This window comes from Mesocricetus auratus, unplaced genomic scaffold (genome assembly GCF_017639785.1).
Source record: "Mesocricetus auratus isolate SY011 unplaced genomic scaffold, BCM_Maur_2.0 Super-Scaffold_100009, whole genome shotgun sequence".
NCBI lineage: Eukaryota > Metazoa > Chordata > Mammalia > Rodentia > Cricetidae > Mesocricetus > Mesocricetus auratus.
Genome location: NW_024429193.1, coordinates 52,501,638 through 52,516,647, shown reverse-complemented (window position 1 = coordinate 52,516,647; position 15,010 = coordinate 52,501,638). Strand labels below are relative to the sequence as shown.

The window sequence follows — 15,010 nt, the reverse complement described above, 5'->3', positions numbered from 1 at the left end:
GGTCAATGTGCAATGGACAATTAGTGGACAGAATTTTTAAAATTGTAATAAACCCACTTACTTTAAGGAGATTTTTTATAAATTTCCCTGAAGAATAATCAAACAAAAGCTCTTTCCTTTAGTTAGCTATAGTACTATGCACTGGTACATATTCAGCCTAGGTTCAAATTTCTCCCTTTACAGCATAAACTTTTATCTCCACACCCACTTGTATGGCAGAGTGAATTCCAACCCTATTAGCAGCTCTGTAAAAGTAATTTTGGGAGCAAGTGTATCCAAACAGATTTGCAATAGAAACACCAATGTGATACAGCAACCCAAAATATCAGCATCAGGGTATCTGAGTGTTTACCTGATTGTGCCGGCTCCCCACAACTGAAATCACTGCAGTGTCAGGCTGTGCGAGATGTTTATGGTCAGACCACGAATGTCTGTAGGAACTGCAGATATCTTTCCCAATTTCACCTTCTAGGGCAACTCTGTGAGAGAAACCTAGTCATGTTCTGCACCAGGAAAATGAAAAACAGTCTAAAAAGAAAAGCAGAGTAACTTCTCTTCTCAAAGCTGAGTCTTGACATCCTCTATCCTCACAAGATACTGTATAGACACACTATCTCTAGAGCCAGAATTGCTAGGAAAAAGACTGCTCATTCTCTCTAGAGTAGCTTAAAGTCTGTGAACATTGCCCCCACTTCCTTCAGTGGTGTCTTGATGGAGTTGCTCTCAAAGCTGCACTCAAAATAACTGAACGTGGAGCAGATACAGTGACCTTGTCACCATGAGAAATGGACCTCTTGAAGCCCTAAGACATGGGGAGATGCTGAATTTCTGGAAACCTAGTTTTTCTTTCATGACGAATATTTTTAGTAACAGGAAAGAAATATGTACAAATTACTGCCCGAGGGTCAGGCAGTGTGAGAAGACTGACTCAGGTGGGGCTCAGTCTTCCCTAATGACGCAGTCAGTTGCTAGTGTCAGGCTGATGTGCACACTGTGCTGTGCCTGGGATGGAGGCTGGGAAGAGGGGTGGGCAGCGCTACGAAGGACTGTGAAGGTGGAATATATAACAGTTTTCTTTCTGATTTGGCTTTCTGGCTTATGCATTACTGCCTGGTAGTGGGGCAGTGAAAAGCAGGGAGAGGAGAAAAAAACCTAAAACCTGAGAATAGCCACACCTGTCCCCAGGTATGTGGTTGGCCTGTGCCTGTCCCATGGGCCTGTGCTGCAGCGCTGGGCTTTGCCTGGCTGAGTTTGTTCCTGATGGTGGACCGTGATGCTCTGTTCAAATGAGAAAACAACAGAAATCAGTATCTGTACATGAAAACACGAGCAAGTTGATCTTTAAGTAACAGTAATAATGGTTACAGTTCTCAGCTTTAGGGTTTTCACAGAACTGTACTGTTATGTCCTGGAATTGAAACAGTAATGTCTTTCCCCCTCTGGCTCTAAGTAACATGTTTCAAGAGAATAGGAGCCATTTCTTATTCCTATTTTCACCCCTGTCTGTCTCTTCCATACCATGGAAATCAAAACTGCATATATTCAGTCATATCTATGTAGTGAGGACAGAGCTCTGGGGGCTACTGGTCAGCCCATTCTCTAAGTTTCCAGAGCACTGTTGGTTCCCCCCCCCCCCATTCCTGTCAGTGCTAAGTCTCAGGACGCTGAAGCACAGAGGCTGCTCTGCAAACTGTACACATCTTGGAACTTGCATTTTAACAGAGGAAATTATTCTACCTGACAATGAGAATCAGAGATCACAAAGTCACCTAGAGTTTTGAGAGAAATGTTTATAAAGATTTCCTGGTTCTTGTTTTCTAAGAGCACAAAGAGAGAGAGAGAGAGGAGAGAGAGAGAGAGAGAGGAGAGAGAGAGAGAGAGAGAGAGAGAGAGAGAGAGAGAGAGAGAGAGAGAGAGAGAGAGAGAGAGAGAGAGAGAGAGAGAGAGAGAGAGAGAGAGAGAGAGAGAGAGAGAGAGAGAGAGAGAGAGGAGAGAGAGAGGAGAGAGAGGAGAGAGAGTTTGGAAGACTGACTTCAGAGCCAACCAAGGCTCACATCCACAAATAGATGGATGTTCTGGGAGATGACAGTCAAAAGGGAATCTTTATCTTCAGCAGCAGCAGCAAAATGATATCTCACCTGGAACTGCATTCTCTTCAAGTATATATTTAGAAACAATTACCTTATTTTGTAAAAATGTTCAATATGGAGGCTGTTTTAGATTAGATCAACATAAATTGATAAATGAAGTTTGGAGTATTAAGGGAGATAAAACCTGATGTTATAAGGGATGGAAATGGTAGAAAAATTTGTATGCAGGAGTAGCAAGTTGAGGCTTTACAAATCTCTATTCTTGGATTCTATTTCTATAACATGGATTAAGTTGTTTCCCTTCAAAGCTGTATTTAAGAACATCTCATGCTGGGCAATGGTGGCTCACACCTTTAATCTGATCGCTCAAGAAGCAGAGGCAGGGAGATCTCTGAGTTCGAGGCCCCTGTCTCAGACAAAACAAAATAAAACAAAACAAAACAAGAATGTCTTGCAAACGCCGGGCGTTGGTGGCGCACGCCTTTAATCCCAGCACTTGGGAGGCAGAGGCAGGAGGATCTCTGTGTATTTGAGACCAGCCTGGTCTACAAGAGCTAGTTCCAGGACAGCCTCCAAAGCCACAGAGAAACCCTGCCTCAAAAAAAACCAAAAAAAAAAAAAAAAAAAAAAAAAAAAGAATGTCTTGCAACTAGAAGCTAAGAAAACTCCTAAAAGCATGGGCAAGAACGTAAGTGAAGACAGAAAGGGAACATGGTGAAGCCTGGGCTGGAGCAATTCTACTCCTATTTTGCTGTGGAGCTTGTGCTGACACAAGCCCACTAAATGTCTTGGACCAGACCTTGACTTTAAAGGCAAGTATCCCAGGAGAAAAAATGGAGTGGAGTAGGCTATCAACCTTTTTCTTTGTATTGAATGTGTTTCTTTTTTATAGGGCAGTAGTCACAAAATTTCCTAATGGGTTACAATTGGACCTCCTAACTTTTTCAAAATATGAAAAAAATTTATTTAGCTTTTGAGACAAGATGGCTACCCTTGAAATTGTTATGTAGCAGAGGGTGACCTTGAACTTTGACCTCCAGTGTCCACCTCCTGAGTTCTGAGATCCCATACCAGTTTATGTGGTACTGGGTTTGAACCCAGGACTTAATACAAGGTAGATAAGTATTCTGTCAACTGAAATACATTCCCGGTATTTTTTAAATTCTTTTCTTTTTTCTCTTTTAATTTTTAGTTTTTTTTTTTACTTTTCAAGATTATAGTTACATTTCTTCCTTCCTTCCCTTCAGTATATATACCTTCTTATTCTTTCAAATGTATGACCTTTTTCTTTCTCATTACATGCATGTATGTATATATACCTATATGGTTCTCTAATTGGATGTAAGACCCATTTAACAAGAGGGAAACAACATCTTACTGGAAACGTAGCTAACTACTCATTGCTAGTGAAATTATGGTTATTGGAGAAGAATCTACATCCACTAACTTACTAAAAAAACACAATCCCTAACAATAATCAAAACATTTGTCCTTAAACCCACAGATCAGGAAACTTCTTTGCCACAGATGGAGACCACTACAGAAAATCGCAACCAATCAAAATGTAGAACTGTGGAACTCAGTGAATGCATCTACAAGACACTCCTGCACCAGAGGCTCAGGAAAAATTATGGAAAGGGAGCAGAAAGTTTGTAAGAGCCAGAGGACCAGAGTTTGCTGTGAGATTGTGTCTCCTAGGAATGTCATAAGCTACACTCATTACGTCTCACCAATGTGACTGCCCAAATGTGAGCTGAACAATGATGACACCAGTGGACATGCCAAAGTGGATTGGGGAAAAGCTAATAAGGTCTCAACCCTATACAAAGAACTATAGGCAACTGTGAAATTCTGGAAGAGGGAGAAATAGTCTTCCCCAGGGAAGAGTATACCCAGTGGTCAGCCCTGAAAACATACATACAAGTAACATTATATAAACTAAGCAAGTTCTAGTTGTTTTTCTTGTCACCAATTTGGACTTCCTTTGGCTCCTGGTCCTCTAGTTTTAACATAACTAATGAAACAGGCCAACTATCTTGCTTTAAGTCTTAAGATAAACTTTTTGTCATGTATTCAGACACTAACCAAGTTTGTCACCTGGACATAAGCCTTCATATTTCACCTCTTGTTCAAAATGTTACTTTGTCTGTGAAATTCTTCTGGCTCCACCTGCATGCTGATCCCACTGTTTCTACAGTGTTGACCACACTGTGAGAGGTGGATAAACACCTTTTCTATTAGATTATGATGTCTTTTTATTATAGGAATCATACCCCCTACTTTTGTATTCCTCTTCCCTCTGGAAATCTCTGTCAGTCCTTCTACTTTTACTTACTGGATATGTCACTTTCTACTTACCTGTCTCTAAACTTGAGAGCCCTTTATAGAGTTGAAATAAATCTCTTCTTGTCATTATAAATTCATAGTTACTATCTGGGGGATGAAAACTGATGGGAAAATTATATCTATCAGCAAGATGACAGGGAGATACTTAAGAGTCCAACACAGGTGTGAGAAATTTTTTTCTATTAAAGGTAGTTAATCTGACAGGGACTCTTATTTTTTGAACGCCCTTCCTTTGTGTTGATTAGACAATTATGTCAGATTGGAAAGTCAAGCTCCTACCAATAGGATAAGATTCAGTTACCACTTACATCAGGGTAAAAGGACATTTTGGCTAGTGTGAATGCTAGGATAGTTTGGGTTCTGGTGGGCGCTTTATGCAGAAAATTGCTTTGCTGAATTAGTTTTGTTTGTGTGTCCCTTTTGTGAAACATTGAGAATATTCTTTTCCCATATGGATGCATTTTTGTCTTCCCTAATTTCATCAGAGTAATGATTATATAACACCAGAATGGGACAGTCTATTAAACAAGCTGACCATTTTCAAATTTTCTTGCATCTTTGTTTTTTTTTCTTCCTGAGATAGGGTGTCTCTTATCATCCTGGCTGTCCCGGAACTCTTTCTTTCGACAAGGCTGGCCTCAAACTTGGAGAGGTCCACCTGCCTCTGCCTCCCGAGTGCTGGGATTAAAGGCGTGCGCCACTAGCACCCAGTTCCTCTTATCTTAATATGAGATATTATGCGTTATCAAAATGTACCATTAAGTTGGTGTTTCTTTTTATACATGTGGTGCTGGGGCTAAATCTAGGAGCAGCCCTGGTGCTCACATTTTAATTTACATAGTTTTTATTGTCTTCATCAAAGTTATGTAACATTTTCTACTACCCATAATCTTCCACCCACACATGCTAGATGACTTCTTAATGTTTTATTATGAATTAGAGGCTATTCTATGTCTTAACCTTAAATGTTCATTCCATGATGTCAAACAGGCATATGTCCTTTTTTAAATTTTATCTGAAAATTTCCCAAACAGTAAATCAATGGATTAAGTATGTCCTTCTTACAATGAATATTAAGACTTTTGCTAGAATTTCTATATGTAAGTACCAATGAAAAACTATACTGTCAGATACTAAACAGAAAATGCACAATCAAACTATAGCAGCCAATATTACAGTGGGTTGAGAGAATGTTCTCAAATGTTTTATAGAAACATAAAAGATAATCTGAAAAACTGATGAACTCTCCCACTCTGTTAGGTGGAATAATATTTAATCATCTAAATTATCTCAAAGACAGTATGTACACTTGAAAATATATTTTAATAAAAGTAATTTTTTGAGAATCTTAATATTTGTTCAAAGATTTTATATAGGAATGTCCTTTGAATATTGTAATAGTTTGAATAGGTATGACTCCTGTGTAGTTTGAATGTATTTGGTCCCCCTAAGCTCATAGGGAGTAGCACTATTAGGAGGTGTGGCCTTGTTGGAGGAGGCTGGATGACATTGAAGTTGGAAGGCATACCTTTAGTCTGAGTCACACCTTCTGTAGGAAGTGTGTCACTATGGGAGTGAGCTTTGAGGTCTTTTTCTTAAGCTTCACTCAGTGTTGACAGTTGACTTCTTACTGCCTTCTGGTCAAGATGTAGTCAGCACCACATCTGCCTGCATGCCACCATGCTCCCCATCATGATGTTAATGAATTGAACTATAAGCTATCACTTCAATTGAATGTTTTTTGTAAGAGTTGCTGTGGTCATGGCGTCTCTTCACAACAATAGTAAAATCTAACTAAGACAGCCCCATAGACTCATCTGTTTGATTGCTTTGCCCATAGGGAGTGGCACTATTAGGAGTTGTGGCCTTGGAGTAGGTGTGGCTTTGTTGGATGAAGTGTGTCACTGTGGAGGTGGGCTTTGATGACTTATGTGCTCAAGCTACAACCAGTGTGGCACACAGTTCACTTCCTGTTGTCTGTGGATCTAGATGTAGAATAGAACTCTGAGCTACCTCTCTGCCACATCTGCTTGGATACTGCTATGCTTCCTGCTATCATGATAATGGACTAAACTTCTGAACTGTAAGCCTGTATCAATTAAGTGTTTTCCTTTCTAAGAGTTGCTGTGGTCAGAGTGTCTGACTCTTTGAAGCAATAAAACCCTAAGACAAATACCTAGTTGATTTGTGGAAGAGAAAGGTTGCTTTGTCCTAACAGATACACAGGACAGCAAATTTACATCGAAATTAATTATATATACACATACATATGTCATTAGTAGATGACAAGTAAAATAATGGAACCAGTGGAGACTCATGTTTCTAGGCTAAGCTGTACAGGGCACACGGCATCACAGGCCAATGTAGAAAAGCAATACTAACTACTATTTGAGGTAGGGCAACTGGCTTATGACAGGAATAAAGAGTAAAATAAAAGTGAATTCCTTCTAAGACTACATCCAAAGGAAGACTCCAGGTGAATTAAAGATCTCAGTGCAATAGAATATCTAGTGGAAAATAATGTAAAAAAAATAATCTCAATGTGAAGTAAAAGGATGATATGTCTTAAAACCCAGAAAAGAGTAAGTATGTGGCATATGCTTGTAACTGCAGTACTTGGGAGGCAGAGGTAAGATGACCATTAGTTTAAAAAAAAAAAAAGACCATTAGTTAAGGCTACCCCTATGCTACATAAGAAAACTGTCTTAAAATAACATGAAACAAAACAAATCTCAAAAATCCAAGCCATAATGTAAAAAAATTATTCACATATACACCATGAATTTCAATTTAATAATAGTATCAAAGTTAAAGTTCATAATCAAATGACAAGGAAAGATATTTGTACTTCCTTAAATAAAGTTGAATACCAAAATAATTCTGAAGAAACTCCTGAATACCACAAGAAAATGGTAAAATTAAAAGAAAAAAATTAATTCAGAGTATGTTGTGAAATGCAAATTTAACAATGACATAATCCTTCAGATTTAAATAATAGAGGGTGTGGTCATACATATTTAAGCAGGAGGATCTCTGAATTCAAGGCTGTCTCAAACAAACAAACAAACAAACAAGCTGATAACACCAAGTAAAGGCTAGGATATAAAGGCTCAAGAAGGAATCTTGGTATTTCAGTGAGGTAGAGGTGGCTGTAGCAATTATGGAAATGCTCTCACATTAATGACAAAGCAAGTAATTCTACTCCCAGAAATTCTCACACTGTTTTATACAGTACATGTAGAAATATGTGTATCATAAAACTGTTCTTGATGCTTGGAATCAGAGGCAATGTGGGAAGATATGTAAGATGATGTAAACATACACAGGAAACTATCAAGTAACAATGTGGATATATCCTAAATGTACATAAAGCTTTAAGAAAAAGGAACAAGCCAGCAAAAATATAAATGAGTCACTGTTCATCAACATTAAAATGTTTGTGCATCAAAAGGTATTTAACAAGAAAATGCAAAGACAAGTATAGGACAGAAGACAAATACTTGAAAGTGATACACCTGAAAAGGGCTAGTATTCAGATTAAGTAAAGAAATCTTACAATACAATAAAAAGCAAGTAAACTATAAATAGGCAAAGGATTTAAATAGACATTTCTCCAAAGCACAAGAAAAGATGCTAAATTTAACATTACTAGTCATCAGTGAAATGCGAAGCCAAAGCACAATGAAATACCACCTTCACACCTATTATAGTAGTGAGGATAAACCCCCCTCCAGACCAGAAAATGAGTACTGTGGAGGATCTGAAAAAAACTGGAAGCCTCCTCATATATGGCTAATGAGAGTATAAGATGGCATAGCCATTATAGGAATCATTTGGCAACTCATCAAAAAGCCAATTAAAAGAGGATACCATATTATCCAACAATTCTACATCTGGGTAAACTGAAGAAGGAAATCATGCATTTGCAGGAAAATCTATATGCTGTGGAATAATCCTTTACACTGTAAAGATTTATCACTCGAATTGGTTTGATAAAATGCAGATTGGCCAGTAGCCAGGCAGGAAGTATAGGTGGGAAGACCAAACTAAGGATGGGAAGGAAGGGTAGAGTCTATAGTCACCAGCAGATGCAGAGAGAGAAAGATGGGCATGCCATACTGAGAAAAGGTACCACCACGTGGCAGAGGATAAAAAGGAATATGGGTTAGCTTAAATGTAGGAGCTCATTAGTAATAAGCCTGAGCTATTGGCTGAGCATTTATAAATAATATTAAGCCTCAGAGTGGTTATTTGGGACTGAGTGACTATGGGACAGTAAATGTCCGATTATACTTGTACATTAGTGTTCACATCAACATAATTAACAATAAAAAGAAACAAATGTCTATCAAATGATTAATTGGTAAGTAAATTGATGTATATATAATATGGAACTCATACATTATTCATTAAAAAGGCCATAGTGAAGTTGAACCTTGACAGTTTGATAGAGGAAAGGAGCCAAACAAACAAGATCATGTACTGTTTGCATGCTGTGAATATGTTTTGTTCACACTGGTTAATAAAATAGCCGATTTGGCCTATAGCAAGACAGCACAGAGCCAGGCAGGAAGTCCAAGCAGAGATACAGGGAGAAGAAGGGAAGAGTTAGGGGCAGATGCCAGCAAGCCACCAGAGCAACAATATGTATTAGAGAACAGTTAATGCCACGAAGCCAAATGGAAAAATACAGATTAATAGAAATGAGTTGATTTAAGATGTAAGAGCTAGTAATAGGCCTGAGCTGTAAGCCAAACAGTGGGTCATTAATATTAAGCCTCTGAGTGAGTATTTTAAAAGCTGCTGCAGGACTGGGAGGGACAGAAAAGCCTCTGTCTACAGTTATGTACTATTATGATTCCACTTAAATGAAATGCCTGGCAAATTTATAGAGGTAAACAGTAGATGTGTGGTTGCTGAAGGATGGAAAGGATTTCTAATAATTTCTTTTGGGGGCTGATAAAATGTGAAATTAGTGGTGATGGTATTCAACCTTGTGGATAAATTTAAAAAAGGAAAAAGAAGAGAAATACCTCCCCACACCCAGAATAACCTTCCAGAGCAGCATTGAATTGAACATGCTGTGATGAGTTTTATAACATCGATTTAGCCTACTTAAAAGAAAAAAAGATGTGACAACTAAAGGGTATAATGAATTCTAGAATCTTTGACTGGATACTAGAAAACAAACAAAAAACCCCTTGGTTCTGAGAACAGGCCCCAGGATAGCAATCTATAATAGCATAGTATCATCTATCTATGCAACTGAACAACTAATGACAATGTACACACAGCACAGTGTACTTTAAAAGAATGTGAATATGAACACATGAAGCACACTAGAAGAGAAATGAGAGTGGAATGTGGAGAAATGGGAATAAACAGAGAACTAAAGAGAGAAAAAGACCCAAGTGACGTCCATATCATTCCAGTATACATTCTTGGCAGCAGTGGTAATTTATGTCCACTCTGAAACAGGACTTGACACAACATTAGGAATTAATTTGGGGGGAAAAGTTTTCAATATAGTAAGCAGAAACTATCAGGCACAGCCAATTCCTGCATCAATCTTAAGACCAAATTAATGTGGAGGCAGAGGTGCTGGAAGCAATGGAAACAAAGGTCCAAGTCATGACTATAGTTTGACAGTTTTTATATGACACATGACATTTGCCTTGTCACTTCTTTGGCAAAGTAGACACAGATATTAAAAAACACCTTGCAATGGGAAGATGAAAGGATGGAGGAAACACAATGTCCTAGGTAACAAGCCTTTCCTACTTGAAGTGAAGGGTTTGGGGTAAGCAGGAGACAGGCATATAGGAGGCCATGTAGCCTGGAGGAATGATGTGAAAACAGTTTCTGAAAACAGCTTTCAAGAGTCATTTAATTGCAAGGCAGCTGGTAAGTTTTATACTGGATTCAATGAGACATTTGGAAGACTTACAAATTCCATGAATGAAAATTTTAAGACAAAAGGGATCTTTTATTTAAGACTTTCTATTATTTCCTTAGTAAAATAAGGGATCCTGAATATTTCCATAGTTAAAAAAATCAAGAGTACAATAAAATGACAAGTAATCACTGAATAGGTTTTCCTCCATTTTTTCATTTCTTCTTAGTGGTGACTGACATCATTATATAGGCTACCTTAAGCATCTGTCCATAAATACTTTGGCTGAAATGTCAAAGGTAGCTTTTACTCTAAGAAAAACAAGCAATTCAGGATAACTTTTTAGAAAAATTTACCAGCCTGATAAGTGGTGGTGCATGCCTTTAATCCCAGCACACAGGAGGCAGAGGCAGGCAGATATCTGTGAGTTCAAGTCTAGCCTGTTCTACAGAGCAAGTTCTAGGACAGCCAGAGCTGTCACACAGGAAACCTTGTTTCAAAACAAACAAACAAACAAACAAACAAGGAGAAAATTACCAGTGATAACTTTGAAAAAATTATATACTAAGAGAAAGAAAAGGTTGCTCTACCAAACTATCCCAAGAACACTCAAAGTATGGTATGCAGTCAGTACCAGTAGTACATTTAAGACAGTAAGAGTAAGTAGTCAAAAAAAAAAAAACCTCACCATTTGATAGAATATTTGTGTTTTGACTTGTGCTGTATTTTATAAAAGCACCAGTATGAGACAGACTGGAAAAACTGACTGGTTATTTCCGGTAGTCTGCTCGTCTTGTATTTGCATTCCCTGGCACTTAGTACCTCTGGCATGCCAGGTGTGAAGAAAGACATGCACACACAACTCTGCAATGCCATTCTGGTGGTACTGACTTTTGCTTTACAATTTGAGTTACAAATGTTAAGGAAAGAAGATTCATGAATAAATACCACCACAATACCTAGGAAAGAAAGATTTATATAATACCTCAAAGGTAAAAACATGAGAGTAGTCCAGTAGGAACAAAAAAGAAAGGCAATCATCGCCAGGCGTTGGTGGCGCACGCCTTTAATCCCAGCACTTGGGAGGCAGAGGCAGACGGATCTCTGTGAGTTCGAGGCCAGCCTGGTCTACAGAACAAGTTCCAGGACAGCCTCCAAAACAATACAGGGAAACCCTGTCTCGAAAAACCAAAACCAAAACCAACAAAAAACCAAAACAAACAAACAAACAAACAAAAACCAAGAAAGGCAATGATGAGAAATGCACCTGGGAGTGGTGGCATGAGTAATGTTCTAGTTCTAGGAAACTGAGTCAGAGGGTCACTAGAGACCAGGAGTCGGAGACCAGACTTGACAACACAGCAAGATGCTGTGGGGGTGGGTTACAAAATACCTGGAAATTGACCTTAGGATCACAGGGGAAAACTGGATCATAAATAAACAAAAGTATGGGAACCCCTAGTTGATATAACTCTTCTCTTGGCAGTATTGGGGATCCAACTCAGGGTCTTGTGCATATTAGGCAAGTGTTCCCCATTGGGCCACATTCCCAAGGCCTGAGGAAATTTTATACAAAAGATGGACCTTCATAACTCTGCTTGTTTCTTCTCCTCATTATCACTACAAAATCAGGACAAGTGAGATGACCATTATATAGTGGTTACTTAGTAATTCATAAACAAAAAACACAGACTGGTTCAAAATGATCCCCAATGAATTATATTCATAACGACTGAAAGGCAGCTTTAGAGCAAGGCCAGATTTTATTCCAGACCACCAGTATGTGTTCTGCGTCCTATGTAGGAACCACTCCCATACAATCCATCAGGCTTTTTATACAGCAGCTGCCCAGAACACAGCTCTGCTTCCAAGGAGGGCACACCATGGCATGGGCCAGACATCAACAACTCCCTCTGAACACTTCAAAGGATCTTCTCACCCAAGTCAAGACTTAAGACATCGATTTAAGAAAAGATCTGAAAGGTATTATCAATTTTCACTTCTGGATGTTTGCTTCTTCAGCACATAAATCTTGGCTACCACTCACCAACTAAATTACTTTTCTTGAGTAGTTAACAACTTTATAACAAACTGTCTTGTAAGATATGAAATGAAAAAGGCAAAGGATGAGACTGTAGGGCATATAGACAGCTCTCACACTCTGTGCTTGTACTGTGTGGTGGCTTGAATGAGGATGGCCCCACAGGCTCATATGCTTGAATAGTTGCTCCCCGGTTAATGGAACTATCTGGGCAGAATTGGAAGGAGTAGGTTTGCTGGAGTAGGTGTGGCCTTATTTGAGCTTTCAAAACCCCATACCAGGCTCACTCCTTGCCTGCAATGCATGCATCAGGTGTAAGCCCTCAGCTTACTGCTCTACTGCCATGCCTGCCACTGTGTTTTCCTTTAACATGTTCATAAGCAAGCCCTCAATTAAATGCTTCCTTTTGTAAGTTGCCTTGGTCATGGTGTCTGTTCACAGCAATAGAACAGTAACTGAGACACCAGCTTGGGGAAGGCAGGGTGGCCACTTCCTCACCTTCTTCAGCAATGACTGTCAGTGTGACAGTGACTCCAGCATCTTTGATCAGCTGAACAATATTATCATGAGATAGGTCAACGATGGACTGCCCATTCACCGCAGAGATGTGATCTCCAACTTTAAGTTTCCCACAACGATCAGCTGGACTTCCCTCTATGACTCGGCCAATTTTATGAGGAATAACTGTGGAAAGAACCCCAGGTTTTCCAGTTATTTAAGATACTTGCTAGTGAAGGACTTACCATCATCATTATCCTGTACAAATCACCCCCCACCGACCACACCCATTTACTAGAAACCTTTTTCCAGGTCTTTTGTTGTTGTTTTGGTTGCTGTTGTTTTTGAAAGCAACTGACTTTATTAACCTAGAAAGCTTTATTAGGACAATGACTGCTCTGGAAAGAGAGAAGAGAAAGGGGGAGAGAGAAAAGAGGGGGAGGGAGGGAGGGAGGGAGGGAGGGAGAGGGGAAGCCGGAGGGGGAGGAGAGAGAGAGAGGAGAGAGAGGAGAGAGAGGAGAGAGAGGAGAGAGAGAGAGAGAGAGAGAGAGAGAGAGAGAGAGAGAGAGAGAGAGAGAGAGAGAGAGAGAGAGAGAGAGAGAGAGAGAGAGGAGAGAGAGAGAGAGAGAGAACTCCTGGTCCCCATTGGAGTTCAGAAAGGGTGTCAGAACCCCTGGAACTAGAATTACAGATGACTGAGTGGTGCCATGTAGGTGCTTGGAATGGAACCAGGATCCTCTATGAGCAAAAAGTGCTCTTAACCTCTGAGCCATTTTTACAGGCCTCTTTTACCTTTCTTAATAAACACAAGGCCAATTATCACACAGGACTCATTTTTAAAGCCTCTTTCTTCCAGCTTGCCCCAGGACATCAAACTCCTGCTGCCTTTTACTCCTGGTGTTCTTTTGGGAGGGCTGTATCTTATCAGACTTAGTCTGTAGCTCTCACTCCAGTATGCGCTCTTCCTGTTACTCAGCTGTCCCCATCTACACCTGATCCCAGGTATTTTTCCTCTTTTTTATATGAGGATCCTCATCTTCCTAGCTAAGGGCCACTATTGGCTATCAGGACTATATCAATTTTTTAAAAAGCTATCTTAGAAATAAGATCCTCTGGCTTTGCTGGAAGGGCAGTGACTACCAAGAGAAATCTTTTCACAAATGCAAGTCAAATTTTATGCATAGGACTTGGTAACTGGATAGAAAACCAGGTACAATGAAATAAATGACTTATCTCTAAAATGAATCCTGGGAAGAAGTCTCAGTTAGTAGAACACTTGCCTTGCAAGCATGAGGATTGCAGTTCAGTTCTCAGACTCTATATAAAAGTGGGTATAGGGGTACATGATTATAATCCCAATCCTCAGGAAGAATCCCTAGGGCTAGCTGGTCAGCCAACCTAGTCTACTTGGTGATCTCCAGGACAATGAGAGACCCTGTCTGAAAAGAAGTGAACTGTGTTCCTGAGGATGACACCACAAGTTGGCCTCTAGCTTCCACATACACATGCATACAACACAATACAATATTGGCATACAAATTAGTGTCTTGAGATCATTTTAAAATTCAAATGTTATGAGACTAGAGGCTCTCCTCATTGCACAAAGCTCTGACTACCACACAGACAGACAAGGAGTACAGCTCTATTGCAGTTCTGGCTTAATGTATAAGGTTGCCTTCCAGATGGACAGGGGGTGGAGTAATATGTTGTCACAGCTTATGACAAGTCCCCAGGCATTCAGGACATCTTGTCAAAAAAGGTATCATTCAATATGCAATGGCATTTGTACTAGGAAACAATTCTTCATTCTCTGAGAGTTTCCTAGCCTAGGTCAAAAAAGTTACCAGGCACTTGGGCTCTTTGTGACTACAGACTGATATGAATAGTGATAGTATTTTTAGATGGCACTGTGAATTAGGTTTAATTTCTTGTGTAAAACACTCCTTACCAGTATTTCTAAGTCATAGCTGCGAGTGTCCTGTAGATATTCAACAGACTTTCATTTTGACTGGGAAAGTTATTCTTGGTCATGATTTATGTCCTTGCCTCTGCTAGAATTATGCAATAGTAGATTTTATTTTTAAATGGGAACAATTAATGTTGGAAACAAGTGCCTTTTAGCACTGAATGAAATCAAGTACT

The 15,010-nt window shown here is 39.3% G+C and overlaps 1 protein-coding gene across 2 annotated transcripts in view; it reads right to left on the bottom strand.

Moving 5' to 3' along the window:
- The window catches only part of Magi3 (membrane associated guanylate kinase, WW and PDZ domain containing 3), a 200,401-nt gene that overhangs the window by 9,966 nt on the left and 175,425 nt on the right, over positions 1 to 15,010 (bottom strand). For both annotated transcript variants that reach the window (XM_005076558.4, XM_005076556.4), the window contains exons 16-18: positions 12,869 to 13,054; positions 1,176 to 1,278; positions 353 to 479 (exon numbers count right to left, since the gene is read on the bottom strand). In XM_005076558.4, coding sequence (XP_005076615.2) covers positions 353 to 479; positions 1,176 to 1,278; positions 12,869 to 13,054 — 416 coding nt within the window. The remainder of the gene's footprint in view (positions 1 to 352; positions 480 to 1,175; positions 1,279 to 12,868; positions 13,055 to 15,010) is intronic.